Source organism: Hemicordylus capensis, chromosome 2, assembly GCF_027244095.1.
Source record: "Hemicordylus capensis ecotype Gifberg chromosome 2, rHemCap1.1.pri, whole genome shotgun sequence".
In the NCBI taxonomy this organism is placed as follows: Eukaryota; Metazoa; Chordata; class Lepidosauria; order Squamata; family Cordylidae; genus Hemicordylus; species Hemicordylus capensis.
In genome coordinates, this window is record NC_069658.1 from 159040452 (window position 1) to 159067207 (window position 26756).

Sequence of the window (26756 nt, forward strand, 5' to 3'; positions counted from 1 at the left end):
ATCACATTGGATTGATGGGAAACATAAGGATGCAGTCACCCTCACAATATGGACCTGTTTTTGACTGGTGGAAATAAAAAGTACAACCTGCTTCAGAATCCTATCCTTCCCTGGAACCTGCCCCCCACCACAGAAGCCCCCTCCAAGGAGGTCCACCCACAAGCCTGAGAACTGACGTAATCCATAAGCCTCCATATAGACCCAGATCAATACTCAGTGGTGGCTCTCACCAACATAGCTGAGAAATTATTCTCCCTTTATGTGTGATAGGTGAAAGGGAAGGTGTGTGTCTAAACATTTATCATGCCCCCATCCAGGAAAAATAGCAGACATGCAAGTTCTTACCCATTTCAACAGCCAATATAATTAGCTTTTCGCTGTTTGGTAAGAAGTTTATAGTGTAAGAATGTGTATGTTGCTTAGACAGGAAGTGAAAGACGTTTCGAGTCTTCTGCTCACATTCTCCCAAGTCACCTCACCCAGCCAGCTCCATCTCAAACAGCCTGCATTTCCAGCCACATCTCAATTACATACACCAATCTCTCAATTACATAGCTTTGGGCTGTGTAGGCTATTCTGATTTGTTTAGTTTCACTGCTACTACACCAGATAACCATTGAAAAAACAGAAACAATACACTGACCCCCTTGAAAAACCAAAAAGACACACCGCTCCATTTTGTTTTGAATGTATTTATGGTTTAATTCACCCCTTTAAGAGAGAATTGTCATTATTTCCTAGCGGGAACACCAATGCACCACACTGTTCTCACTAGCCTGAGAGAAAAACTTTCAGAGTGAGATATAGAATGTGTGTAAATATACATATATACATACACATTAGCACACACACTGAGGAGTGTGTATGTGCATATATACTCTAAGTACGCACACACACATATACACACTATCAGTGATTGTGTATGTGAGATAGTTCTGTATCACACAAACACACACTGAAGTTGGCTTACAAAATATGTAACTCCCCCCTCAAAAACAAAAAAACTATCCAGTAAAGTACATGGTTTAAAACAAATCTTTTAGAAATGACATCATCTGTAATTTACACTTTAAAAAAAATCTAGCCACCAAAAAAAAAAAAAAAAAAAAAAAGGAAGCTGAAACAAGATTGCTACTCATCAGTTATTCTACCACTCCTTCAAGAAAGAAACATGATTATTTACTATGGGATGTAAAGGCAACACTGAGGCTATTTTTAAAGTTGCCCAACTAATTCTGAATCAGCCTGTGCTGAATCTTTGCACACAAAAAGTGTCATGAACTCCCACCACACCCTCTGTTTACCTTTCATGCACACTACTTAATGCTTATTTGTAGCTGCTGCTTTCCCCAATCTGCAGCTTTGGTGCAATTTCTTCTTAAAGAATTCTTCCCAAGGCAATCCCAGCCAGATGACATAGCTTTGGCTACACAACCACCTCACAAAGTCAAATCCAAGCAAGCCCATCGTTTCCGACCCTTATTAGAGACCAATCCCTCCCGCCTCCAATTTTACTCTTTTCCTCCAAAATCCCCCAGATCAGGAAGAGTCACAAAGCATGCCCCCATCTTTCCCCACTCAGCCCTAATTTTAAAATCCTAAGATCAAACAATTGAAGTTAACTAGAGGTCAACAATAGTAAACTAAGATGTTCCTCCAGTGTATGGGAGCACTAAAAGAAAGTAACTTGGAAGATGGAGGCTGCTGAAGAAGAGATGGACGGAGGTGGCAGCAGCTGTGAGGGCTTCCATCCCAAAGCACAGTCACAGAAGCCAAGTTCTTCAGGAAAGGTCAGTCACACAGAACACAGATGGAACCAGACCTAACAGTTTAACAAGATGAATGGTTCTGTGTGAGCTGTCAGTTATCATCTGTTAAATGTCATACGAGGGATTCATCAAGCAATTCTGACCCTGGAATTGACTATGAATGCAGACTGCTTGTAGCAGAACTGTCAGGTCTGAAAGGTAAAATTGAGCAGATACACCATTGGATTCGGAAGAGGGCACAAACTCCCTGAAAAATCCATGCATTCGCAAGAGAGTGGACAACACTGCTGATAGGGCTGGATCCTGTGTTAAGACAAGACTATGCCATCAGGGTCAGCTGGCTCTGGGGTGGGAGGAGGAGATGGAAGCCACTGCATTCACATTCAATGCCTTCAATCCAAGCACAATGGAATGCTACAGCCTTGGTGCTAGTCAAAAGAGCATTCTGTAGTCAAGGGAAACAGCCCTTGGTTGCACTTGGCTGTTGCAGATAGTTGCTGTTACAGGAAGCCTCCATTTCACCAGAGATCAGATGGGACTGAGGACTAAAGGAGAAGTGCCACAATTCATTCATGTTAGGCGAACCATTTCACAACTGAAGTGCTTGTAGTGTAGTGTGAAATGCAGACCTTGCTTAGGAGGGTTATATTCCAGCAGATAGAGGAGGGGTTTGTGTTTGAAGCTGGTAAAGCCCAGGTGCCCTTCTGGCCTGACTTAGAAGCAACTGTTCACAAAAGCTGGGGAACCAGCATCCTCTTTGCATCGACCGGTTAGCATATTAAGAGTTTATAACAAAAGGCAATTTATAGACCAAGCTGTATACAAAAAAACTCTTGTGGGAATTTCTCCGCTGCAGCTATGCGTAATAGGTACCACTTTCAAAACATGAAAGAAAGACTCAGTTTGAGTGCAAGAGATAGCTGGTTTATGCTGTGGTAGGTAGATGAGCAGGAACAGTTCTTCTCTCCTTGACACTATTTCGGGAATCTTCACAAGAGTACTGGCTGTGCCAAAGGCACAGAAAGACAGGCCAGTTTCCTGTTCCTTATGTAGACATAAGAGAATGACTCCAGATCCCATGCAGCCAACATGGCAGCACAGGAGCTCAGCAGGTAGGAACAAATGCTGCCAATTGTTCCGTGTTCCTAGTAACTAGAGCAACTTATTCACTGGTGGCACAGGGAACAGAGAGCTCATTCCATTATCGGATACATATTTATATTATTAGGAATCCATGCTGCCACAAACAGAACCACCACCATTCAATGTGTTCTGTGTCAGCTTTAAATATTTTTCTTAAATCCACTTAAATGAGGCAGGTGCCCAGAGGACTGAATGGGAAGAAAGTCTCTCAAAATCTCTTTGTAGACTGCAAGAGCACTGCAATACACTCAGGCTCACACGCACACGTGCGCACACACACACACACACACACAACTCCACCCTTGTTTTGGAAACCAGGATTACACCAGCTTAGTATGCACTTCATTGAGAATAATGGGCATCCTTTCGTTCACAGAAGTGCCCCAGTTCCAGGGAGATGGGAACAGCAGTTATGGTAAGCCCTTACCAAAATGGCATCCTACGACAAAGAGCCAAACATTTCCCAGATGTGTTTAAGGAAGCGTGTGCGCAAAGCAAGCAAATGAGCGCAGACAGGCTTACAGAAAACAAGACCACTCCATGGGCAACTCAAGGCTCTACAACAGGACTGGCTGGGCAGAAGACCACAATGCACAGTGGCTCTTCAGAGCTGGAAGCCTTCCATGGGAGCCTCACACTGCTGGAAGATGTACTGCTGCTGGCCAAGGTCGACTTGAGGGGAAATGCTGCTGTCTTCCTCCTCTGTCCCAAAGTAGTGCTCAATCAGATCAAAAGCCTTCTGGTAGATTTCTTGGTTCTCATGGCTCTGCAGGAATTCAATTTTATCCAGCCCTGAAGTAAGGAGAGAGAGAGTGAAAAAGAATACCACTAACCTCCTTAGATCGAGAACCTAAAGATATCCCTGAGCTATTCCACCCTCTTCAATAATCGAGAGAAAACTGATTGAACCACAGCGCTGATTTTTTAACTGTCAGAAGACTAACTATGCTCTGTTTCAGATTCCACAAAGAGTTTAAAAGGGCAGAAGATCCTTTCCCCACCTCCCCTACATCACACATCATCCCTCCCCTTCATCACACCAGACCCTGTGGGTGTGACAGAAGAAACAATATAGAATACATTAAAATAAATACTCTCAATGTTCCAAACAAAGCAAACACAATTAGAGAATGAGTATGGTCTGCTTGCTGTAGCCAGGGTATGCAGGCTACTGCACTTTTTTTTTTTTGTTATAGCAGTGCAGAGTGTAAGCCATCATGGATATTTCCAAAACCCTGCTCTTAACTTTGAAAGGAAATGTGATCATTAAATTTGGATTGAGTATTTTTGTCTGTAGAAATGCACAAAGGCCACCTGAACTTCAGAATTAAAACCAACAGAAATCGTACCGGAGATTGTTTACAAAGGAAGAATATTGAGAGCAAGAAAGAACTAGGTTCATACAAGCAAGAAGATTAACAGTGGAGTGGCCTCCTCTGAGCTTGCCTGGAAACACTTTCCCTTCTACTTGGGATTATAATGAGCAATGATGAATGAATGAGGGGAAAACAAAGCAAAGTAGATGGATATTCTGAACAGTGCTGAATGGCTGCCCTCCACCACCACTTCCCCTTACCATAGGCTTCCTCAATGAGTGAACAATATGGGTTAATGCCAGTGCCACTGCGCCTGGCTTCTTGCTCGCCAAGTCTCAGGATGTTTTCAAGCCCATTGAGTGCCACTTGCACAATCTTCGAGTCCATCACTGTAAGGAGGTCACAGAGTGGTTTGATGCAGCCAAGATCTACCAGATACCTAGAAAGCACAATGGATTGTCAATGAAATTAGAAAGCGGCTTAGAGTGAGTCAAGACAATTAGAAGGCCCAACCTGGCAAAGCAGCATCACTTTCTAAGTCACCTTGGTTGAGTCACTTCAAATATGCTGATAGCTTTGAAAAGGTTCGGATGACAATGGCTCAAGTAAGGTGCATTAGGTGTATGTTAGGAAACACATTCTAGAAAAGAGCAATGGTCTATTCCTTGGTGCTTAGGGAGCCTGGAAAGCAGTGTCAGAAAAAGCCAAAACAGATATTGTAATGTAAATCGTATCATATTATGAAAGAATGGAGGTGGCATCTCTTTGGAATGGAGAGAAGAGAAGTCTTACTGTACTAGTTCTCAACACACCCACTCCACCCTGAAGATCTTTGTTTGGAAAACTTCACAAACGTTCAAGTCAGTCATTCTGAGCACTTTCCTGCTACTTACTTGATCTGCTCAGCAGAGCCACCAGACGTTGCATTGGTGATAGCCCAAGCTGCTTCTTTTCTTGTCCGGAACTCAGCAGTTTGCAAAATATTTATTAGGGCCGGGAAAATGTTGGCATCTATGACAGTCTGAAAAACAAATATGACCATAATAGCAAATAAAAATGTAGATTATTTGCTTAAAGCCATCTTTTCCTAGAGTTTATTTTAACTCAGGAGCCAAACAGAGTGCCCTCAGCCTCATGTTCCATATTAAAGTTAGTTCTGCTGAAGCTTTTCAGTTCAGATTCTGAATTTATAAAATCTGTTGAAAATTATATACAAGCAAGAGTGGGCAAATCAGTAAATCTGTACAGGGTCCCACAACTGGCATGTACAGCTACAGGATCAGGAATTTATTCTATTCTGGTAATATCTCTTAACCAAAACAACTCGATTACCTGAATCTGTGCTCTGTTTCCAGCAGTGATGTTTGATATTGTCCAACAAGCTTCCTTTTTGATAGATTCTTTAGGACTGCTTAGCAAGTGTAACAAACTCTGGAGGGCTGAACAATTCAGTATTACCTGAGACAGAAAAGGGGAGAGGGATTTTAACCACACCTGGAGGGTAGATCTCAAATTTCCTGCACACTTTTACCTCAAAGAGATAGAAAGAAGACCAGCCAGAAATAAGAGAAATAAGTGCATAAGGAAACAATAACAAAGAGAAACAACAGGAGTAAGTACTGTATAAAAGATCTAATTGGTTAATTCAAGAGATTTTTGCTTATCCAGAGAGGGAACTTAGAAAATGCAGAAAGCTGAAGAAGTAGAGCGGAACATAAGATATAAGCAGGCTTATCCAGAGAAAAAATTTAAAGAGCGATGAGGAACAAGAGGTCCAAAAAGCCTACCAGTTTAAGACCAGAGATAAGGCTATCTCATTTTGGCTCAAGCTTCACCAAGCCAGGAAACTGGAACCCAAGGCTGATGCCTTGACATGCCACATGGTCAGTAATCATGTGCAATGTCACTAACTGTGTTCACTTACAACTTGCCCTCCACGCACCCACAATTTCCCTTGGTCTTTGAGGCCCAAATCAAGATGGGGAAGATGGCGTGCCTGCCACCTGCAAAGATACTCCACATTGCCCCTGTGGGTGCATGGAGGGCAAGTGGTAAGCTAACACAAATTTGTGACGTTGCACATCATTGCTGATCATGTGGCATGTCTGTTAAAGCATCAGCCTTCAGATCCAATTTCCTGGCTTTGTGGAGCTAGAACCAACATGAGTTAGCTTTAACTGTGGTCTTAAACTGGCAGGTTTTTTGACCATCAAATTTCTGTGGTTTGTGAAGAGGCAATTTATTGTTACAGTGCTGGAAATCTAGTGTCCTCCCCAATGTAACTTTTAGTGCTGGTTCTAAAGAAATAGTGAATTGCAGACTGCCATTGCTTCTCACCTGTGTTCCCTTTAATTTTTATAATGAGTGAGTGGAAATTGTTTTGTCCTGGGCGGCAGCATCAAGGCAGTGTGCGCACATAACACACACACACACACACACACACACACACACACACACACTCTCTCTCTCTCTCTCTCTCTCTCTCTCTCTCTCTCACTCTCTCTCTCACACACACACACACACACCATTTAAAAAATATTGCACCATGCTTTGTGCACAATTCCCCCCCGCCCGCCCCCGGTGTGGGGAGCTGGGGGGGGGCACCCCCCAGCCCCCAGCTCCAGTTTCTCTCCCCGCCCCATATAAAACTATTTATTCATACATATTTTCCAAAATGAAAATAGGCTTACAAAAAAAATATCTTAACCAGCAGCATGGGCAGGGTGCTCCAGTTCAGGGGGCTGGATGAGGAAAGAGAGATGGGAGGCATGCAGCTGTCTCCCCAACTCCCTTGGGTTTTTTTTCCTCCCCCACCCAGAACTTAATCCTCTCATCAGGAATAAATGGCAAGTCATCAAGGTGGGGTGGGCCCCTCTATGGGAGTAGCAGTGGGTCAGATGTGAGTTCCATCACTAAAGGAACAGGCATTGCACTTATAATAGAATCTATTAGGTGCTCCCACTGTCAATGCCAGAGTACTGGCAAACATGTCAGAATTCTGGCTTCATTGTCAAATCCACCACACTCTGTATAACTTGCCAGCACTTGCTAGCCATAGGCTTCAAGGCTTTTGGGAAACCTTAAGAATTTTTGAACTGCTACTCAAAACTTCACCAAACCAATAAAGGACTGCCTTCCTAGACAAGCCTGGCATGCATCAGTCATTTTCACCAAAATTGGAGAGTAATAATATGCCTGGATAAAATTTGGGCAAAAAGGAGTCAGTGTTAGGGATGTGCACAAACAGGAGGTTTGTGCACAGGTTCAGCGCCACCGGAGAGTGGGGAGCGGCGAGTTGAATCTTTGAACAGGAGGAGAGCAGGTCTCTACCTGCTCTCTACCGCCCCATGCAGCTTCCTGCTGCGGCAGTGTAACTTGCTGTACTTGTCTATCAGATTGCTTTGAAAATAAGCATATTTATCAACCTTGTCTAGTAAATGACACATGCCAAGTTTCAAGTTATCAGCTCAACGAATGTCATATTTGCAAGCAATACAATGCTGAGGCTTCTAAGGGCGGGACCCTTTTTGCTACTCGCCTTAACCGAGCCACTTTTGAGGCTTCCCTCACAGCTGACATGCTCCGGCCCCACCTCCTAGCTGCGGCATCAAATCCAAAGAGAAGGCGCTTAACCCTTTCCTGCCTCTTCAGGAGGCTAACAAGGTCGCGGACTCTGCAGTGACCTCTGAGCCATCCCGATCACAGGGCAAGGACAGCAGGACCGTCCCAGCACTACACAGTCTAATCAGATGCCAGATGCGAACAGGCAAATGGAACCCATGCAGTGCACTCTGGTTGTCACCAGCACACCTGTAATCTGTGGAAGCACAGGCACTGGCAGGTGTAAGGGCGGGCCCAGGTCCCATTCCATAGGGTACCCAGCTGCAACACAGCCTCCCTGCACCAGCCACAATGGCAAGCCTGCCCGAAGAAATGGGAGGGAAGGCTATCAGCATGCCCACTGCTCTGGAGCTGGACTTGCACCATGATGGGTGCTGGTGCCTGCCCAATTAACTCAGCAGCCACCTCACTCTCCAGCCCAAAGAAATGAGAGGCAGAGATGACTGGCCCCCACTTTCAAGTAGCAATGCAGATCTCATCCTACTGGTTCCTTTGTGAATCAGATTTTTGGAAGGAGGCGTTTTCTGCACGACTGGTTCAACAATAAGTCTCTCATGCAACACAGGAGGAAACAGGTAACAAGCATGACTTGTCCCCTTAGCTAAGCAGGGTCTGCCCTGGTTGCATCTGAATGGGAGACTAGAAGTGTAAGATATGTAAGATATTCCCATCAGGGGATGGAGCCGCTCTGGGAAGAGCAGAAGTTTCCAAGCTCCCTCCCTGGCTTCTCCAAGATAGGGCTGAGAGAGATTCCTGCCTGCATCCTTGGAGAAGCCACTGCCAGTCTGTGAAGACAATACTGAGCTAGATAGACCAATGTTGGTCTGACTCAGTATATGGCAGCTTCCTATGTTCCAGGGTCTGCTGTGCCAACCCATCCCTCTGCACACACCATTTCAGCACAGCACCCTTTGGCTACTGGCAGGGATGCAGGTGACATCAGGACTGGGTGCGCTCCAACAGGCAGCAGTGGCTGCAAGGCAACCCCTGAGTCCAGCCATACCCCACATCCCTGTCAGAGGAAGATTGCAGTCAGCCCCTGGCCTGATCCAGTGGCAACCAGTTGCAGGGGAGTACCAGCATGCCCTCAACTCCTGCCTGTGGCTTCCAGCGGCATCTGGTGGGCCACTGTGTGAAACAGGATGCTGCACTAGATGGGCCTCCTTGGGCCTGATCCAGCAGGGCGGTTCTTATGTTCTAACCTGTCTCTCACTGCCCCCACACCCCTGATGTGGGCCCCACATTTGTGCAATGCCCTCTGGAGCCACCTGCTGAACAAGCTACATTATGGATGTGCCTGCCATGTTCAAGAAGGGACCAAGGGCCAGTCCTGCAGGTGTCCATCTAGTTGCCCCGTGCACAAGGGGGTCAAGCCACTTGACTCTGGAAAGGGATGCTGGGTAGGGATGCATAGGGGCTGCCCTATGACAAGGTGCTGCTCCAGTGGTGTGGCTGACATTTTAGGGAGCTGCATGGGAAGGGAGGTGTGAGTGGGCATGGCTGAGGAGCGTGACGTGGTGGGCAGCTTTCTGCCAAAGGTGCTGAGGTTTGGGGAGCACCGAGTGTGCTTTGGAGGTAGCACACAGTTGCTCTGGGCCTAGGTGTCTATGGTTGCTGGGTAGGTGTGGGCATAGCATGTCCTAGTAATCCAGGGAGGAGCCGGGCGAACTCTCACAATAAGACGATCAGGGGAGGAGAGTTCTGCTCTCCTCTGCACTCAGTAAAAACCTGCATAGGAAGTTGGGTAGCCCTGCCAGGAGCCACCTGGGCTGGAGGGAGATGCATCAGTTCTGATGATGGTGCAAACCTACCACGATTTCAATGGCAGTGCGAACCAGCCTACTGGGTTTGATTAATAAATAAATTACAAGATTATATGAGAGATACTTCTACTGTACTTTACTGAAGAATTAGTAGAGACCCGCAGAGAGAACCTGGAGAGATCAGCCACAAAATTAAATACTTCTAATGTTCCAGAGAACACGACAAATTAGGAAAGAATGAAAAATGCTGAAAATCCAAAGGGCTTCCCTCAGTGGAGATGATGATGTGTAGTACACAGACAACAGCAGCTTTGGAGAGGATTCTCATTTCTGTCACATGATGCATCGCAAATTCTACCCTTCCAGAACTAACAATCTCTCACTCATTTCTCTACAAGGTCTCTCAAATATCCTGTTACAATGAGCCACTTTCCACGTGTAACCTTTTGTTTTGTTCTAATGGGCTTTTAATTGTATGTTTTCTTCAATTGCTGTTTTATTATTTTACTTTTTGAGTCACCCAGCAAACAATAGTTATGGGGTGACCAATAAAGTTATCATTATTATTAGAGCCACTTTTCATTTTTGCATCTGTCTCAATATCTGTCCATGTCCTCTTTTGGAACCTGGGTCATCAACTTATTAGGCCTGCTCTTCAGATTTTCTGAAGAGTATAAGTTTCTCTTCAGACTGTATACAGCTTTCATCTTTTATTAGCCAAAGCATCTCAATGAGGCCTAACCTGTCTACAGAATTACAAGATTTTACTGAACATTACACCAAAAGTTATATTTAGACATGCTGGTACTCATCTCTTAGGAGGCATAAATAAGAAAGCCATCTCATTTAACACTAAACATTTTAGCTGTTAAGATAGGAGACAGATTTGCAATTTCACATTCAGCAAGGGGTCTATGTTCAGAATTTGGGTTTGACAGCTGCAGGGTACTCAATGCAAAATCAGACAACTTGAGCAGGATGTGGTAATATCAGAACAGCTACAAACGCCACTTTAAAAAATATAATAGAAATTATGAGTAGGGAAAGATATGTACACACATCTAGTACGTGAGTAGGTAAATGAGCTGGCCTTTAACACAACAGAGCACTACATGAGCAATTCTGTAGCTCCCAACGATTCAGCTTATATCCCCAAGAGTGGCAACAACTAGCAGCAGCAGTGTCTCAAGGCAGCCACTGCTCAAGGTGACACAAGCATCACTGCTTCACCCTCTTAGCTGGTTCTGCCCGCTGTGTGATCCAAGCACGGATGCTGCCCGCCCCCCCCATTGGATCCGCCCTCAGCTGCTCAACTCACCATGTCTGGGTTGGAAGTTCAGCACTGATCGTTCCTTCTCCTTCTTGGTGGCGTTCTCCAGCCAGCGATGCATAATGCCACTGGTCTGTCGCTCGCCCTCTCTCTCTTCTGTTCTCCTCCTGCAAACTTATCTGCTTTGTCTCCTCCATTTTGGGAGCACTGCAGATTCAAGCACAGAATTCTGTTGCTGAAGGGGAGAGGGAGAGACTGGCCGCTGGCAACGCTCACTTGTAGTAGACGGCGGGCATACCACATCAGTGGCAGTCTCTCTTGCACGCGGACTCTTTCCCCCGTCCAGCAACAAACTTCTGGCTGCTCCCAGGGCCAAGGGGAGCGGGAGAGGGAGAGCGACAGAGACCAGAGGCATTATGCATGGCCAGCGGGAGGACAGCACTGCAGAGAGACAGCAGAGAGGTGGGGACAAGGCAGCAGCAGTAATGAAGATGAGACTGCACTCCACACATGCCACCCTGCGTGGTGTACTTGCTGCCTGAGGCCATCACCTCATGTTTGGCTCATGGGGAAGCCGCCCGACTAGCAAATACAGACACAAGTACTCGGCAAGTGCAAGCTAAGAATACCGGGAATTAGACCACTGTGTCTTTCCAAATGCAGGACTCCGATGCAACCAGGTCTGAAGGGGTAAAATGAGCCATCTTGCCTCTAGAAAAGAGACCCTGTTTCGCTCTATAGAGCGTTTCCGTTTCGAGGGCCAAAAAGATTTGCTTCTGCTCAACTGTTTGCTAATTGTAAAACCAGTAAACACGATAACATGAGCAGTGTTAATACCTGGGTCTGGATATCGTCCCCTGTAACAATGTTCCCAACTGCCCGCAAGGCAGGAGATACCACCTTGTAATCATTGTGCCTAAAATTACAAAGGGGGAAAAACTTCAGTTTAATAGATGTACATGCTGTCTACAACAATCAATTTTTGATCTGGAACGAGCACTCCTTGAAGGCCAACATGACTAAGAAACCTCACTGCTAGCTTCCAGTATCATTGTGCCACAGGATACTCCCATTATGTATAAGACGTGCCAATCCACCCACACTGTGCCCAGCAGCTTGCATTCTGTATTAATCCTGTGCAGTTTGGCTGGTGTTGTGTACTATCTGCCTAATAACATGAATCGTGTTCCTGGCAAGTTGGTATACCTTGCCATTTTCAATGCCATTCAAATTGCCCTTCCTGTTCCTGTAACCCTGGATCTTTCCAGCCCCCTCACCCCAGTCAATCACCCAGTGCTGGGAGATAGGAGGCAATTCTAAAATACTTACATCAGCAGCTCCACAAGCCTTCTACACACTCCTGCATCAATCACAGCCTGGATTTTATCGTTGGGTCCATCAGATAAATATGATAGTGCCCAACAGGCATCTGCTAGAACATCTGTGTCATTGACAAAGAGCAGCCATGAGAGCACACTCAGACAGGGAGACACCTACAGAGAAGAGAGGAAAGAAAGGATTCAGGGGAATTTGGAAAGTATGCCTTTTACTAGCCACCTAATGGAGGTGAGGAAGTAACCTGCCTAGAGAGCAGGAAGCTGTTGGTTCAAATCCCCGCTGGTGTGTTTCCCAGAATATGGGAAACTCCTATATTGGGCAGCAGTGATATAGGAAGATGCTGAAAGGCATCATCTCATACTGCGCAAGAGATGGCCATGGTAAACCCCTCCTGTATTCTACCAAAGACAACCACAGGGCTCTGTGGTCGCCAGGAGTTGACACTGACTCGATGGTACAAGTTTACCTTTAGCTTTGTGCCTTTTACTAATTTGACTCATAAGGAGGATTCTCACCACAAAGGACTCAATTATTATGCACCAAGAGAGACAATGAAGACACAAGATTGATGGTAGTAAATTGCCTTGAAATTAGCAGGTTGCAAGATCCATCAACAAAGTGTGAGCACTGTAAGATATTCCCCTCAGGGGATAGAGTCACTCTGGGAAGAGCATCTAGGTTCCAAGTTCCCTCCCTGATAAATCAACAAAAAATTTTAAAAAGATAAAAAAAGATAAAAATAAGCATGTACTCTGAGCTCCTCGGAGGAAGAGCAGGATATAAATGTTTTTTTAAAAAAAGTGGTTTTCCCCCTCCAAAACTTCTCAAAGCAGACATAAATCAATCCATATTAACCTCGTCACTAAGGGAAACTGATTCTGTTGGAGAATTCTAAAGGTCCAAGTGAACAAGAATGAATTTTACACACTCCCCACTGAAAAACAGTTATTGGCCAGCCTGATGCCTAGTCTCCTGTCAACAGAAAGGACCAGCTGGGGCTGCTGTGCAACTTCAAAGGCAGCCCTGATGTGTCACAACGGGGCTGCTGCAGAACAACATTAAACCACTTCTGGGCAGCAGCACAGCATTCCTTCCAGTAGGCGCAATTATCCTTATTTATATATACTGCTTTTCAACCAAAAGTTCTCAAAGCTGTTTAGATTGCAATGAGAATGTGAACAACGTCATGGCCCAAAAGCTTTCTGTATCACACATGAAGTGAGCCACACATTATTTCATTTGCTCTTAGGCATTGCTACCCAAACGTGACTAAGCGATGGCCCATTCTCTTTACAGGTGCAGTTCTGCAAACACCACCGTAGATTCAGAAAAGTACATTGCAGCCAACTATGTGGCATCATTTCCACATGAGAACTTGGTTCTCAGTGGTATGTCTATTTGAAGTACACTAGTTGAAGTATTGGAGGTTTTCTCAGAAACCTCCAATGTTTCTGGAGCCTGATCAGTAAGAGGAAAGTTAAGGACGTCCTATTACCAACTCCTTTTCCTTGTCCACAGGGGGGGAATTCTTCCTTGCAACTCCTCACCTGCACTATTTCCTACCTTAGCAAAATCTGGAGGAGGATTCTTCCCTCTGCAAAGATTAGAGAGTGCCCACACAGCATTCCGAGTCATGGTAAGACGATTCTGTTTTGAAAGCAATCTGAAAATACAATAAAAGGCCTTCCATAAGAACACTTGGAAGTTAAAAGGGCACACTGTGCATGAAGCACTGAGGTGACCTAACCCACCCCATCTCTCTACTTCCGATGTAAAATCAGACTTGAAAGAAATGCTTAAACATGTAATCAATGACAGATACCGACAGAAGAAAGCCACTATTATCTTTGTACTTGTGCATTTTGCTAACCCAGCAAGGGGGCATCTCAACAGGCACTGCTTGTTTTGTCAGATATAAGCATCTCTGCAGAGAGCCTTAGTTAGAATGTTCCATTCTTGCACTAGTAGAGTGATGTACTCTGTAGAACACCAGGTTTGAAGCTGGTACTTTGTGGATCTTGTTAAAGTCATGCAGCAGTCTAGTTGACTCAACAATCCAAGCAATGGCGATGTGCAACTGCCCTGCTAACTCAGCAAAGGGGCACTTTTCAAAGTGGTGATGCTCTTATATTTAGCAGGGGGAGAGCAACTGGCCCTCTCCAACCCCAGCACAGCATCCCTCCAGTGGCTGGAAACCTTAAGTTTCTTTTTAGATTGTGAGCACTTTGGGGACAGGGAATCATCTTATTTATTAATATTATTTATTTATCTGTCTATGTAAACCGCTTTGCAAATGTTTGTTGAAAACATTTGCAAATGTTTGTTGAAAAGCGGTATATAATAATTATTAGTGGTGGTAGATGTGTACCAGAAAGGTCCACAAAAAAGCAGCTATATCCTTGATATAGAGAAAGCAGCCTGATGTCTACCCTATGTCTATCCTTGACATAGAGAAAGCAGCTATATCCTTGTTTTCAGGGAAATGCTCTGAATCTCCTCAACCCAAATTCTGTATTTCTCTGTGAAGGAGTAATTAGGTTCAGGAGCAGACCCTATAGTTTCATAGATCACATGGGAAGGAAAAACTGAGAGAGCAAAACTTGCTGTTACTGATGGGAGGATGAGGATGAGATCCAAGTATAGTGGTTAATTAACCTAATTAATGTTACAATTTGGGTTAGCTGTTTTCAGTAAGGGGTGGTAAACGCAGCAATAAATATTAAAAGCAATGCTAACTTGATTTTTGACTTATCTTGAGCAGCTCATTAGGTATGGATTTGCCTGTATGCACCATACTCTTGCTTATCTATCACAGGGGATGAAGGGAATGGGGCGGGGGCTTGATTATTATGCAACATAACATGGAAAAAAGCTTTGAATAAATGTTAATAAAACTGTCTCAGTTAGCCAGACAGACAATGAACGTGCCTGTTACTTTGCACCAAGTTCTGCTTATATATCACTATTCCGTTGTTAAAAGTTAAATAGCAGAATGCACATACACCTCCTAGCTGAATTGGGCCTTGCTGACAAGCAGAATTATCTTGTATATATCACCCTTACTAATAATCCCAAATGCAATCTAGAAGACTTACTGCAATAGAGGGGGTAAGATGTTGCAGTCTAGAACATAGTCTCTGCACATGGTGCTGTCACCTGCGATATTGCCAAGAGCCCAAACAGCCTGAGAAAGAGGACAGAACAGTGTTACTTAAACAATCTTTCTTAGAACACAACTTTCTATGTCTGGTACCTCAACACAGAATTTTCTAGCATAACTCCTGCACAACACAGACATCATAGGTGTGCCATCTCAATTACATCCTTTTTCTTTTCCCCACTCCCAACTCTTTAAAAAATGTATTATTGGTGAACATCAGTCAGCCACAATATTTGAATATACATGTATCCAGAAAAATCAAGTTAATCTATTATTTTTCTTTCAAGGACTAATCTGCTTCGAAGAAAGTGTATACAAAGTAACCCTCTGAAGACTGAATTAAGAGGAAGAATTTGTACAAGGTCATCCGCAAAATGGCTAGACCCTTGAGCATGTGCAGGACCTGAAAAAGGTAACAAATTAAGGTAGAGTAATCTTGGGAGATGGACTTTACCTTTGAGAGTGGGCTTCATTCTGCACTCATAGCTATGGCAGAAGACTTAGTGGAGCATGTGCAACACACACAACCCAGTATACACAGCCAGCTGACTGCTTTCCCTCATTCTGAGAGTTGATCCTGTCGTTCAGGATTCAGAGCGAGGAAATCCACCAACAGCGGATCCCAGGGAATGGGAAAAGGAGAGCCAGTTGCACTTTTCCCTCTAAGGCATGCACAAGTGCACACGCTCACAAGTTTTTGGATGTCCGCTCAGTTCATTTTAGATCCCACTCAGTTTGAATTAGGCTGGCCCCATTCTGAATGCAGGTGCACACACACTGCCTTGATACTGCCACCCACAACAAACCTCTGGTGGGCCACTGTGTGAAACAAGATGCTGGACTAAATGGGCCATGCAGGGCTGTTCTTATGTTCTTAATTCATTCCACCCAGAGATTTAAAAAGTTAGAGGGACCACTGGCCAGTTGAAGAGCAAAGTGTAAGCAACACCAGGAAAGCATACATGACGACTCTGGTGCACAATACAGTCTAACACACTCCACCATTGCTCAGCATTAGTGGAACACAGAGAAATGAATAGGAATTGCTTGGCTAGTCAGCACAACTTCTGACTAAGCTTTGGCCATCACTGTGAAGATACAGCAGCTGTTGATACAGGAGATACAAAAATATTCGACAGCTCTACAGAGTTTGGGGAAGTTGAGAACAAGCTGTGCTTTCACACAGCCAAATGAAGGATCAATAATCTAGGAATAAAGTCAGAGCTCCAAAAAAGGATTATAGGATAATGCTGAAAACTCAGCTCAGTACATGAGCTCATGCTGATGCTGTAGTAAAAAGAGCTACGGGAATCCTTGAAGCCATTTACAGTGACACTACTATTGTGGGTAAACTAGGATAGTCATTGTGGTCACACTCTAAGACAGAATAAAGGTTATAGGAAAGCCTGAAGACACTGTGCAATGAATTATTAGAAGTTATATACACTATTCAGCAGCTACAATGAGCTTCTCAGTAGGGACCAAGAAAGCAACAAGAGTGGGAGTGGGCATGGGGGTGGGGGCTCTTACCTGTAATTTTCAAACACAAAATGGAACTTTATTCTAAGGCAGGCTGCACAACTACGGCCCTCCTGTGGCTGCTGGACCTCAATCCCCCTGATTCCTCACTACTGGCCACTTTGGCTCAGGACAAACACAGCCGTAGTTGTGCAGCCCTTTCCTAAAGCAGATTCCTTTGCTCTATAAACCACTTAGAGAACTTCTTTGTTGTTGAGAAGTGTTATACCAATATTCCTAGCAACAATACTCACTCTGCAGTAATTTAGGTGTCCCACTAATGGAAGATCTATAACTTGATGACCGAGGGTCAGACCACACATTCCATTGGCTAGGGATCCTGTGTGGTTGGTTGGGGTGGTTTAGAGAAGGAGATGCCTGCAACCTCAGGGCCTACAATAGTGACTGTGTGATATGAGCCCTACGTGTATACAGTTATAGGCTTGAATTATACCACATCGCATGTTCTCATGTGTGTACAGTGGAAGGGGAATGCACACTCATTCACACCACCTGTTTGAAAGGAGACAAAAAGTGGCACTTGATGATGTAGTGAGGATTAAGCAATGCTTGAGTATCTAACTCAGGTACAGGACATTTTGGCTGGCCACAAGACAGTTCATTCACCAGCAGCAGCATCTGCGCACTTTCATGAGACAGAGACCAGAAGCTTCTGTGCACATTTGAAGAGTCAGCAAGTCTTTCATAGCTTTGAGAAATTACTCCAGGTCATTCACACAAATCCAAACTCTGTCTGGAAGCTGTGTATGCCCCCCCGTTGTTGGCTGTGTGGAAGCAAGGTGGGAGGAAAACATGGGTAGCTTCTCCTCCTACCTTGCTTCCACACAATAATTTCTACCCAGGTTTTCCTCTTACCTTGCTTCCACTCAAGCAAAAACTGGGATCACACATGGCTCCCAACACAGGTAGAACACAGTTACTGATTGTGTGAATGACCTCCAGGAGTTGTTTAATTGGTGGAGGACTAGCAGAGCTTGCCTCAGTTAGAGCTCTGCTGCTTTAGATTTTAAGTCGCGCTTGCTTGTAACAGAGAACTGCAGCATTAGACTGGCTTCAGGAGTGTGATGCTGCCTTTTTAAACATAGCCTGAAACTGCAGCAATAGGAGGAAACTCAATAAATTGTTACCCTGTTTCTTCTTTCTTCTCGTAGGCATAAGGCTGCTATGCAAATGCAACCCTTATCCATCTTGTCACCGTAGCCACAACCATGGCTACTTACTCTGGAGTGCAGTCTCTATCAGTTTATCTACTGAGACACTCACTTGTTCTTGCACATCTTCAAATTCTGAACTGAGCAGCTCTATGAAGATTGGGACAGCTCCTGCTTGGATCACAATCCGAGTCTGATGGGAATTTCCGGAGGCAATGTTAGTCAGTACCCAGGCAGCTTCGAACTGGAAAAAGAAAGAGAGGGAATCATTCCTCAGCAGCTGTTTGTCTAGAGCATGAAGCTTAAATCAAAAGTTTATACTATAACGGGGGGCTTTCAGAATAGGTAGATAGAAATGACAAGCCTCAGCAATAGGGGTTTTCCCAATTCTTCAACGTATTCCCTCTCTTCCCTTCACTTCGCCTTCCATTGGCTTTCTATATCCTATATGAAATGTTGTAAGTAAAATCCCATCTTGTTACACAGGTTGGAGGATTGGCTGCCATTAGCATTTATGAAAATGTGAGTGCCGCTTGCAGGAAAAGTACACAGTTTCATCTAGATCCAATTTTTTCCTAATATTTTGTTGGGAAATAGATACAGTTTGAAGAGATCATGTCTTACATATTTCAAAGTGCTTCAACAAGGCAGCACCGGTGATGGCTCCTCCAAGCCCCCAGCTGGCCTCCTAGAGGATAGCCCAGACCAGCTGGGGCCTCCGTGCACATGCAGAGGCCTGAACCAGGCTGCAGCCAGCCCAGGCTGTCCTTCAGGAGGCTTGCGGGGGGCTTGGAGGAGCTGCCCCCACACTCCACCGATTATTCCACCGCCTCCACCTTGGATAAGTACAAAGCACCCTTTCTCTTGGCCCATCCCCCTGGCCTTAGGATAGGGAATGCCACTTTACTTGTAAAGGGGAATCTTGGTTGGTTTCCCCTTTACAAGTATATCCTGGAACCAGGTTTTTTTTAGAACCGGGGCCAGTCTGGTTTGAACTTGGAACAGCCAAACTGGCCCGATTCAATTCAAACTGTGGTTCAAATCGAGCCAGCTCACACACCCCTACTTTGAATAATGAATGGTCCCTCCAAGTAACCTTAAAGATAATTAAATTCACTTCTGTTAAATTCAGTTTCTAAAGGCAACTCAAGCTGGTGGAACTTCAATCAAGTGGCTAAGGCCACGTTCTCACGACCATGTTAACCCCAGTTAAACGGGGTTAACCGACATTGATGTGATTGTGTGAACCCATGCATATTGGGAATCCCAGCTAAGTTCCACAGAGAATCATTGAAATAGTCTCCGAGTATCCAACTAGAAGAATAAAATCCAGTAGTTCGTTTCAAGAGCGTCTGGTTTTTCTTCAGTGGCAATATAGTAACATACAACTCTCTCAAAATATAAATTCTCCTGGAAACCAACTAGGATACTTGCTGTCTGAATCCTTGCTTCTAGTAGTCTCCACCCAATATGGGGGCTAAACTAGTAGTGGCTTCTTTTCCCTTCAGCTTCCTGAACAACTGTCTGCATAACTTCAGCCCCCTCAGGGGTTCTTGCTCCACATTTCTCATCATCCCCGACCACAGTGGAGAAGAGTCAGGAATGTGAAGGTGGGCTGGAGCTGGCCGGAGATGAGATGGACGCTGCAGGTCAGCATAGGCCACGTAGGACCGCCATATATGCCCAGGCAAGGCAGGCCCAGAAAGGAGCCATCCCTGATTGTTGCCTTTGTGAAGACACCCCACCCTCTCCCATGCAAGCCTGTGCTCCCAAGCTGCCCCACAGGGCACTGGCCACATAAAATGCCCTCCCCAGTCAGGGCTCTACATAGCCCACACCCCTGAGGTAACAAGGTGAGCTTGGGAGTGGTGCAAAGGGCTCCCAAACAGCCCTCTGCTGCCACGGCCTTTCTCTGCTGGAAGGCTAGTCACACATGGGGGCAGCTCTCACTGAACAAGGCATGGGTGGGAGGGGCCGCGCCAGCTGAACTAGAGCTTGCTCGCTGTACCCTCCCTCATGTAATTCTCAAAAAGAAGTTGGGCAGGTGGTGGGCCCACTAGGGGCTTGCCACACCAGTGCAGCCACAGCGTCACGCTTGGCACTGAGTGGGCCGATCTTCTGCCGCATGCACCAGCGGCTGGATGTGCCATGCACTTCTCTCTCCCCACCAGTAGCACAGGGATGCCAAAGCAGCTCTGGAGAGAAGATGCCAAGGAACAGTGAAGGGCCAGGAGAGTGACGATGAGAGAGACAGGGAGGGGAGGCGCGGCATCAACTCAGAAGGAGCACGCAGCAGGCACCGGAGGCCACCTGGAATGGCGGGCCTGTGGTGACAGACTGCACCGGCAACTGCGGCCCGCGAGATATGCAACTGCCCCGAGACCACCTTTGCACTTTGTGCAAACGGAGCACATAATTCACACACGGAGTAGGACACCGCTCTGCGCTCCTTGGAGGAAGAGCGGGATGTAAAATGTAAGTGGTGTAGTGGTTAGAGTGCTGAACTAGGACCGGGGAGACCCGAGTTCAAATCCCCATTCAGCCCTGAGACTAGCTGGGTGACTCTGGGCCAGTCATTTCTCTCTCAGCCTAACCTACTTCACAGGGTTGTTGTGAAAGAGAAACTTAAGTAAGTAGTACACCGCTCTGGGCTCCTTGGAGGAAGAGCCGGATAGAAATGTAAAAATAACAAAAAACAACAATAAATAAATAACTTGGATGCCACAGCTGCCTGGGACCCCCAGGCAGTGCCCCCACTCCCTGTCATTCGAGACATGGCGTTCTGTCGAGACCCCTGTCCTGTCAGCAGGACCACCTCCCAGCCACAGGAGTGAACTTAAGGCTGCCACAGGAGCAGGGGAGGGAGCTGGAGAGACCCGAGAGACTCAGGTCGCCTACAAGAGAGGGGGTGGCCCAGGGCCTTACCTCAGGCAAGAGCCTTCTGGGGGATATGGAAATGATCCTCGGAAGATTTTTGCCTCCGAAAATTGTACTCTCCGATTGGGTGCCTAACATGGCACTGATCAGGCCAAGGAGAAGTTCATTTGCCAGAGCAGGGAGGAGATGCCAAATTGATACGGTGGGGGGGGGGGGTAACGGATGTGTGAGCAGATTCCTCTCTGCTAAGCCGGCTGGAGAACAATGGGCCCCTGAGGGAATTGCCATCCCCTCGCCTCCTGTCCGGATGTGAGGCAGAGTTTCTGCCTGCCCTCTCCCTGTGGGATATACACCTGCCCATCATGGGTAGTGGGACAGCAGCAGGCACCACAGAGGGTGCTGTCCAGGATGCCTCGAGGTCCATGGATTGACCATCTTGGGTTTGAGGCAGGGCTGTCTGCATAGCCTGCCTGTCAGTCTAGTCCTGGACAGCCCCTTTCCGTGTGCCTGCCTCCCTACTCTCTGTTGGGGTGATCTCTGCGGCAGGGTTGCTACGGTCGCTGCCCTGTCTCTGTGCTGGAGCCCACCAGTGTTGCCAAAGCACTGAGTGCAGTTCGCCAAGCCACCCTCTTTAGTGTTGCTGTCAATGGGAACATGGTTGGGAACGAGGCAATGAATGCTTTCTAGGGTGAGGGCAAGACAGGGACTGCCAGGATTCCATCCAGGTCCCTGGATGTTAAATGGCTCTCGTGACGCCCTTGTCCAGAGACACGAGCTGGATGGTGTGGGGGCTACACCCAGCAATGCAGCACCAACAGGGACTGTGTGCCAGGCTCACCAGCCAATCCTGGCTAAGCTCTGGGGTCAGAATGCAGCCTAAGAGAATGAGGTTTGAATCTGGAAGATCCTCAAATCAAATTTTGCCTCTCATCAATTCACTAGGTGACCTTAGGTAAGCCACTCTCATTTGCAACAGAATGACAGTAACACTAACCTACCTTAAATGGCTGCTGTAAGAATTGCAACAAGATAATGTAGGCGCTCACATGCAGCCTCCCATTCAAGTGCAAACCAGGGTGGACCCTGCTTAGCAAAGGGACAATTCATACTTGCTACCACAAGACCAGCTCTATGTTCCATTGGGTTTATTCCCGACAAATGTGCATAGGATTGTTGTCAAGTGATTAAGATCAGGCCTAGAATACTTCACAATTAATAAGAATGGCACAGAGTAAAGAAATGGATTTAAACAACAACAACAAATCCTTGGGATGACTAGAGAAATGACAGCAGGCAGATCAGTTGACTGTCCTTTCCTCCACTTTGGCATCAGGCTTTATTCATTCAGGGAATGGTGACGTTACATTGCATGAAGTAGAGCAGCCAAGAATGAGGAGGGGGTTTTGTTGTTGTTTTTAAGAATGACACACACACACACACACACACCCCCCGCCGGGAAAGAAATAGGGAATCAAAGACTGTCACAGCAATTTGGGAGTCTGCTCCCAATTTCAGCTGAGATGCAGTTGGATATTAAGGAACTTCATCAAGGATAATATGGACTACTGAAGTCCACCTGATCAGACAAAAAGGTCTGCTGCAAGAGCCTACAGGCCCAATCGAAGTCATTCTACATATTGACAAGGGGAAAAGCCCACAAAGAAATATATGGCTCACCTGTAAAGTACAGTTTTCTTTCCGTTTGAGGAACTCCACAAACCTGGCCACGACTCCAGGTGTACTGATGACTTCATCTATAGGAGGATTTGGTTCTGTTCAAAGATACAAAGCAAAAACATATAGAATAATATTTTTACTTTTCTGGTGAAGTCATACACTTATGTAAGAACTAGAGAAAAAAGCATTTTAACAACTGAGCATTCTATATCAGCACTTTATACAGTACATGAGCTGTACCCTCCATTTATATGCCCTGATATATGGCACAATGTTCTTCCTCTTGAAAGAATGGTTTAATTGAATGGAGGCATAGCACTGCTGAGGAAAGGTGGCACCATATTCCCCAATTCCCCAATGTAACGATTTGGGAATGCAGGAACTCAGTGTGTGTTTGATAGCCTCAGGCCCTAACTTCCATTTTGGCAGACCCTATCAGCTGCCCTCAAACCATCTCCTGTTGATTCTCAGTCAGTAAAGACACCTTGTATGCCCTCAATGAAACTGCTCAAGCTCAGACCCTTTCCATTCTCCCCACATTAACTGGGTATCCACTGAGCCCCAGGATAACATGGCCTACAAGGAACAGTTTTATAAGTAACTGGGTATGTATAGCCTCGAGAAGAGGAGATTAAGGGGACAGAGGATAGCTGCCTTCAAAGATCTGTAGGACTGCCACACAGGAGGAGAGGCATCTTTTTGCAAAAGAGGTTATCTTTTACTCCTGGGGGGCAGAAATAAAATGGAATAGGAAGGAAGGAAGCAGATTTAGCCTAGACATCAGGAGGAATTTCCTAGCTTTTTAATTTTTAAATTACATTTCAGTCATAACATACAAACACACATAAAATATCTTCAGCTACGCACTACCTTTACGGCCCAATCAAAACAACGTAATACAAAACAGTATCAACAATGGGCATTTATAAAATACCCTCACATCTTCCACCAAATCATTCAGTTCCTCCAACACTCATATTCTTTGAATTACTTAAAACTTTATTTACCCACATCTTCTACAAATATATCTAGAATACCATTTACCTCGTCTTATCCGCTATATAAACATGTTTGTAAATACATTTATGTGTTGCAAATATTGCATTTAATACCAAATACATACCAAATATCAGATTTAAAAATATATCTAAAGCACAAAAATGCAAATTTGTCCCCAAATTATAAAATACATAATACAAATATATTAATATAAATAAGTTACTAATAATAAATATTAGGCATTAATAGTATGTAATAATATATAAAGAAGGACTTTCCTAAGAGTCAGAGCTGTTCGACAGTAAAACAGTCTGCCTCACGCCATCTGTTATATTGTCAGACAGCCAGATTTGGGGGTAGCCCAGAGAGCACCCTTCTATCTACATTACATTGGAAGGCTATACATCCGGAGTCTGCAGGATCGTAATCCCTGTGGTGAACCTTTCACCTGCCTATGTCTGATAAGACTCACAGCTGGTCACTCAACATGAGCAAAGCATGGGACAACATACCCCAAGGTTAGAATAGCTAAGGCTGGATGAGACACCCTCACACCTCTCTTTCAAAGAACAGGCAATAGCTGGAGAGCAGGCCCCATTTCAAAAGGAGAATTAATCAGGAAAGGAATCCTCCCTTTCACGAGAGATAACAGTGAAACACTCCTCGAGAGGCACACAGTTAATCGGTGCATTTAGTAACCTGTTTTTGAACTAACAACATAGCTGGCGAGGACTCAGGGAAACGAGCACATCAAAATTGGAGATGTGTAATCTACAGGTGAAACTTGGAAAATTAGAATATCATGCAAAAGTCCATTAATTTCAGTAATGCAAGTTAAAAGGTGAAACTGATATATGAGATAGACGCATTACATGCAAAGCGAGATAAGTCAAGCCTTAATTTGTTATAATTGTGATGATCATGGCGTACAGCTCATGAAAACCCCAAATCCACAATCCCAGAAAATTAGAATATTACATGGAACCAAGAAGACAAGGATTGTAGAATAGAACAATATCGGACCTCCGAAAAGTATACAGTGTACTGTGCTTGATTGGCCAGCAAACACGCCTGACCTGACCCCATAGAGAATCTATGGGGCATTGCCAAGAGAAGGATGAGAGACATGAGACCAAACAATGCAGAAGAGCTGAAGGCCGCTAATGAAGCATCCTGGTCTTCCATAATACCTCATCAGTGCCACAGGCTGATAGCATCCATGCCACGCTGCACTGAGGCAGTAATTGCTGCAAAAGGGGCCCAAACCAAGCACTGAATACATATGCATGCTTATACTTTTCAGAGGTCCGATATTGTTCTATTCTACAATCCTTGTCTTCTTGGTTCCATGTAATATTCTAATTTTCTGGGATTGTGGATTTGGGGTTTTCATGAGCTGTATGCCATGATCATCACAATTATAACAAATTAAGGCTTGACTTATCTCGCTTTGCATGTAATGCGTCTGTCTCATATATCAGTTTCACCTTTTAATTTGCATTACTGAAATTAATGGACTTTTGCACGATATTCTAATTTTCCGAGTTTCACCTGTATATACCTGGAGGAAGGCATCCTGTTCTTCAGACAGTCCAGCAGCTCTATTCAACACATCCAACACATTTACATAACTGTACTTTGTTGGGCTAGCTAGCCTCAGAATCTGCTAACCGGCCACCCTCTGGGTAAGCAGAATGGTTTGGAAACTGCCTTGGGGCACATTTCAAGGTACAGTGGTCCCTCTACTTACGAAATTAATCCGTTCCGAATGCACATTTGTAAGTCGAAAAGTTCATAAGTCGAAAAGCGGTTTCCCATAGGAATGCATTGGGAACAGATTAATGCGTTCCGGAGCCTAGAAAAAAGACCCAGATCCCCAGTAAGGCTTGCAAACTGCACAGGAACATTTCTTTTCAAGAATAAACAGGCAGTAAACAGGCAGGCAAGTCAAGGAAACCGCATGTAAAATTCGTAAGTCAAGGAAACCGCATGTAAAATTCGTAAGTCAAGGAAACCCCATCTAAAAATTTGTAAGTCGAAAAAACCGCATCTAAAACCGGATCTAAAACTGCCGTTTGTAACTCGAAAAATACTTATGTCGAATAGTTTGTAAGTCGAGGGACCACTGTATATCTATCTCTGGCCAAAGCACATGGCCTCTCATTCAAGGAGAGAGGCTGTGGACCCTGTGGACTCTCATAACAAGCAAATGGTAGTCTTTGCTCCTTGCTTCTTTCATGCTTCTCCCCGCTTATCTATTGGGGAAGAGGTCAACCAACTTGCAAGGAACATGCCAACTTAACCAGAGAAGGATAGGTGAACTGACCTCTTGCCCTTCTAAGCCTCCTAATCCTCTCTCTCTCTCTTCCTCAGCCTCTCGCTCTCAAACACTTTCCACGGCAACCCTCAAGCCAGGCTCCAGTCAAGCACCTTAGCCAAGCTGATTGATCTCTAATTTGGACTTCAAGCTAAATTATCTCTAGCCATACGCTTGCCTAGAACATCAGCTACGATTTATTGCCTTGTCTAAATTAACTTTTGCCTTCTGTAACCCCATATACCCGTTACAAAAGCTTTGAGCTGTATTTCTGCCTCCTCATCTTTTCCAAGACACCAAACTTACTCAGATTTGATACTGGAACCAAACTGCTCCCTCTAGACAAGCTAATTCCCCACACTAAGCCAAAAGCATAGTTAGAGTGTCTAGCCAGCACTCTGGGGCAGTTACGGTAACAGTCAGGGATGCTATAACAGATTCCTGCACTGAGCAGGGAGCTGGACTATCTTCCAACTCTATAATTCTATGCTCTCCCCTGCTACTTTTCTCTTCCCTCCCAAGTCTATAGGTTCTAGAGATCAGCAACTGAATTGGGGCAACGCTGCTTCAAAAGCTTACATAACTGCAAGCTGGGGAATAGGGCAGGCACCACTGCCTAACTTTACAGTTCTGATGGATTTTGCCCCCCCACCCCACCCCATGCTAGATGTAAGGCAGGAAAAAGTAGCAGCTACACAGTGACTAAAGTAGAGCCAGTGTGGTGTAGTGGTTAGAGTGCTGGACTAGGACCGGGGAGACCCGGGTTCAAATCCCCATTCAGCCGTGAGACTTGCTGGGTGATTCTGGGCCAGTCAC

The 26756-nt window shown here is 45.2% G+C and overlaps 1 protein-coding gene across 2 annotated transcripts in view; it reads right to left on the bottom strand.

Annotated features, from left to right (window-relative positions):
- Window positions 1-676: 676 nt before the first annotated feature.
- KPNA1 (karyopherin subunit alpha 1) overlaps window positions 677-26756 on the bottom strand; it is a 52255-nt gene continuing 26175 nt past the window's right edge. For both annotated transcript variants that reach the window (XM_053299716.1, XM_053299717.1), the window contains exons 5-14: window positions 22625-22719; window positions 18183-18314; window positions 15316-15404; window positions 13784-13883; window positions 12212-12375; window positions 11720-11798; window positions 5561-5686; window positions 5122-5249; window positions 4489-4667; window positions 677-3704 (exon numbers count right to left, since the gene is read on the bottom strand). In XM_053299716.1, the coding sequence (XP_053155691.1) occupies window positions 3517-3704; window positions 4489-4667; window positions 5122-5249; window positions 5561-5686; window positions 11720-11798; window positions 12212-12375; window positions 13784-13883; window positions 15316-15404; window positions 18183-18314; window positions 22625-22719 (1280 nt within the window). In that variant the 3' untranslated portion in view covers window positions 677-3516. The remainder of the gene's footprint in view (window positions 3705-4488; window positions 4668-5121; window positions 5250-5560; window positions 5687-11719; window positions 11799-12211; window positions 12376-13783; window positions 13884-15315; window positions 15405-18182; window positions 18315-22624; window positions 22720-26756) is intronic.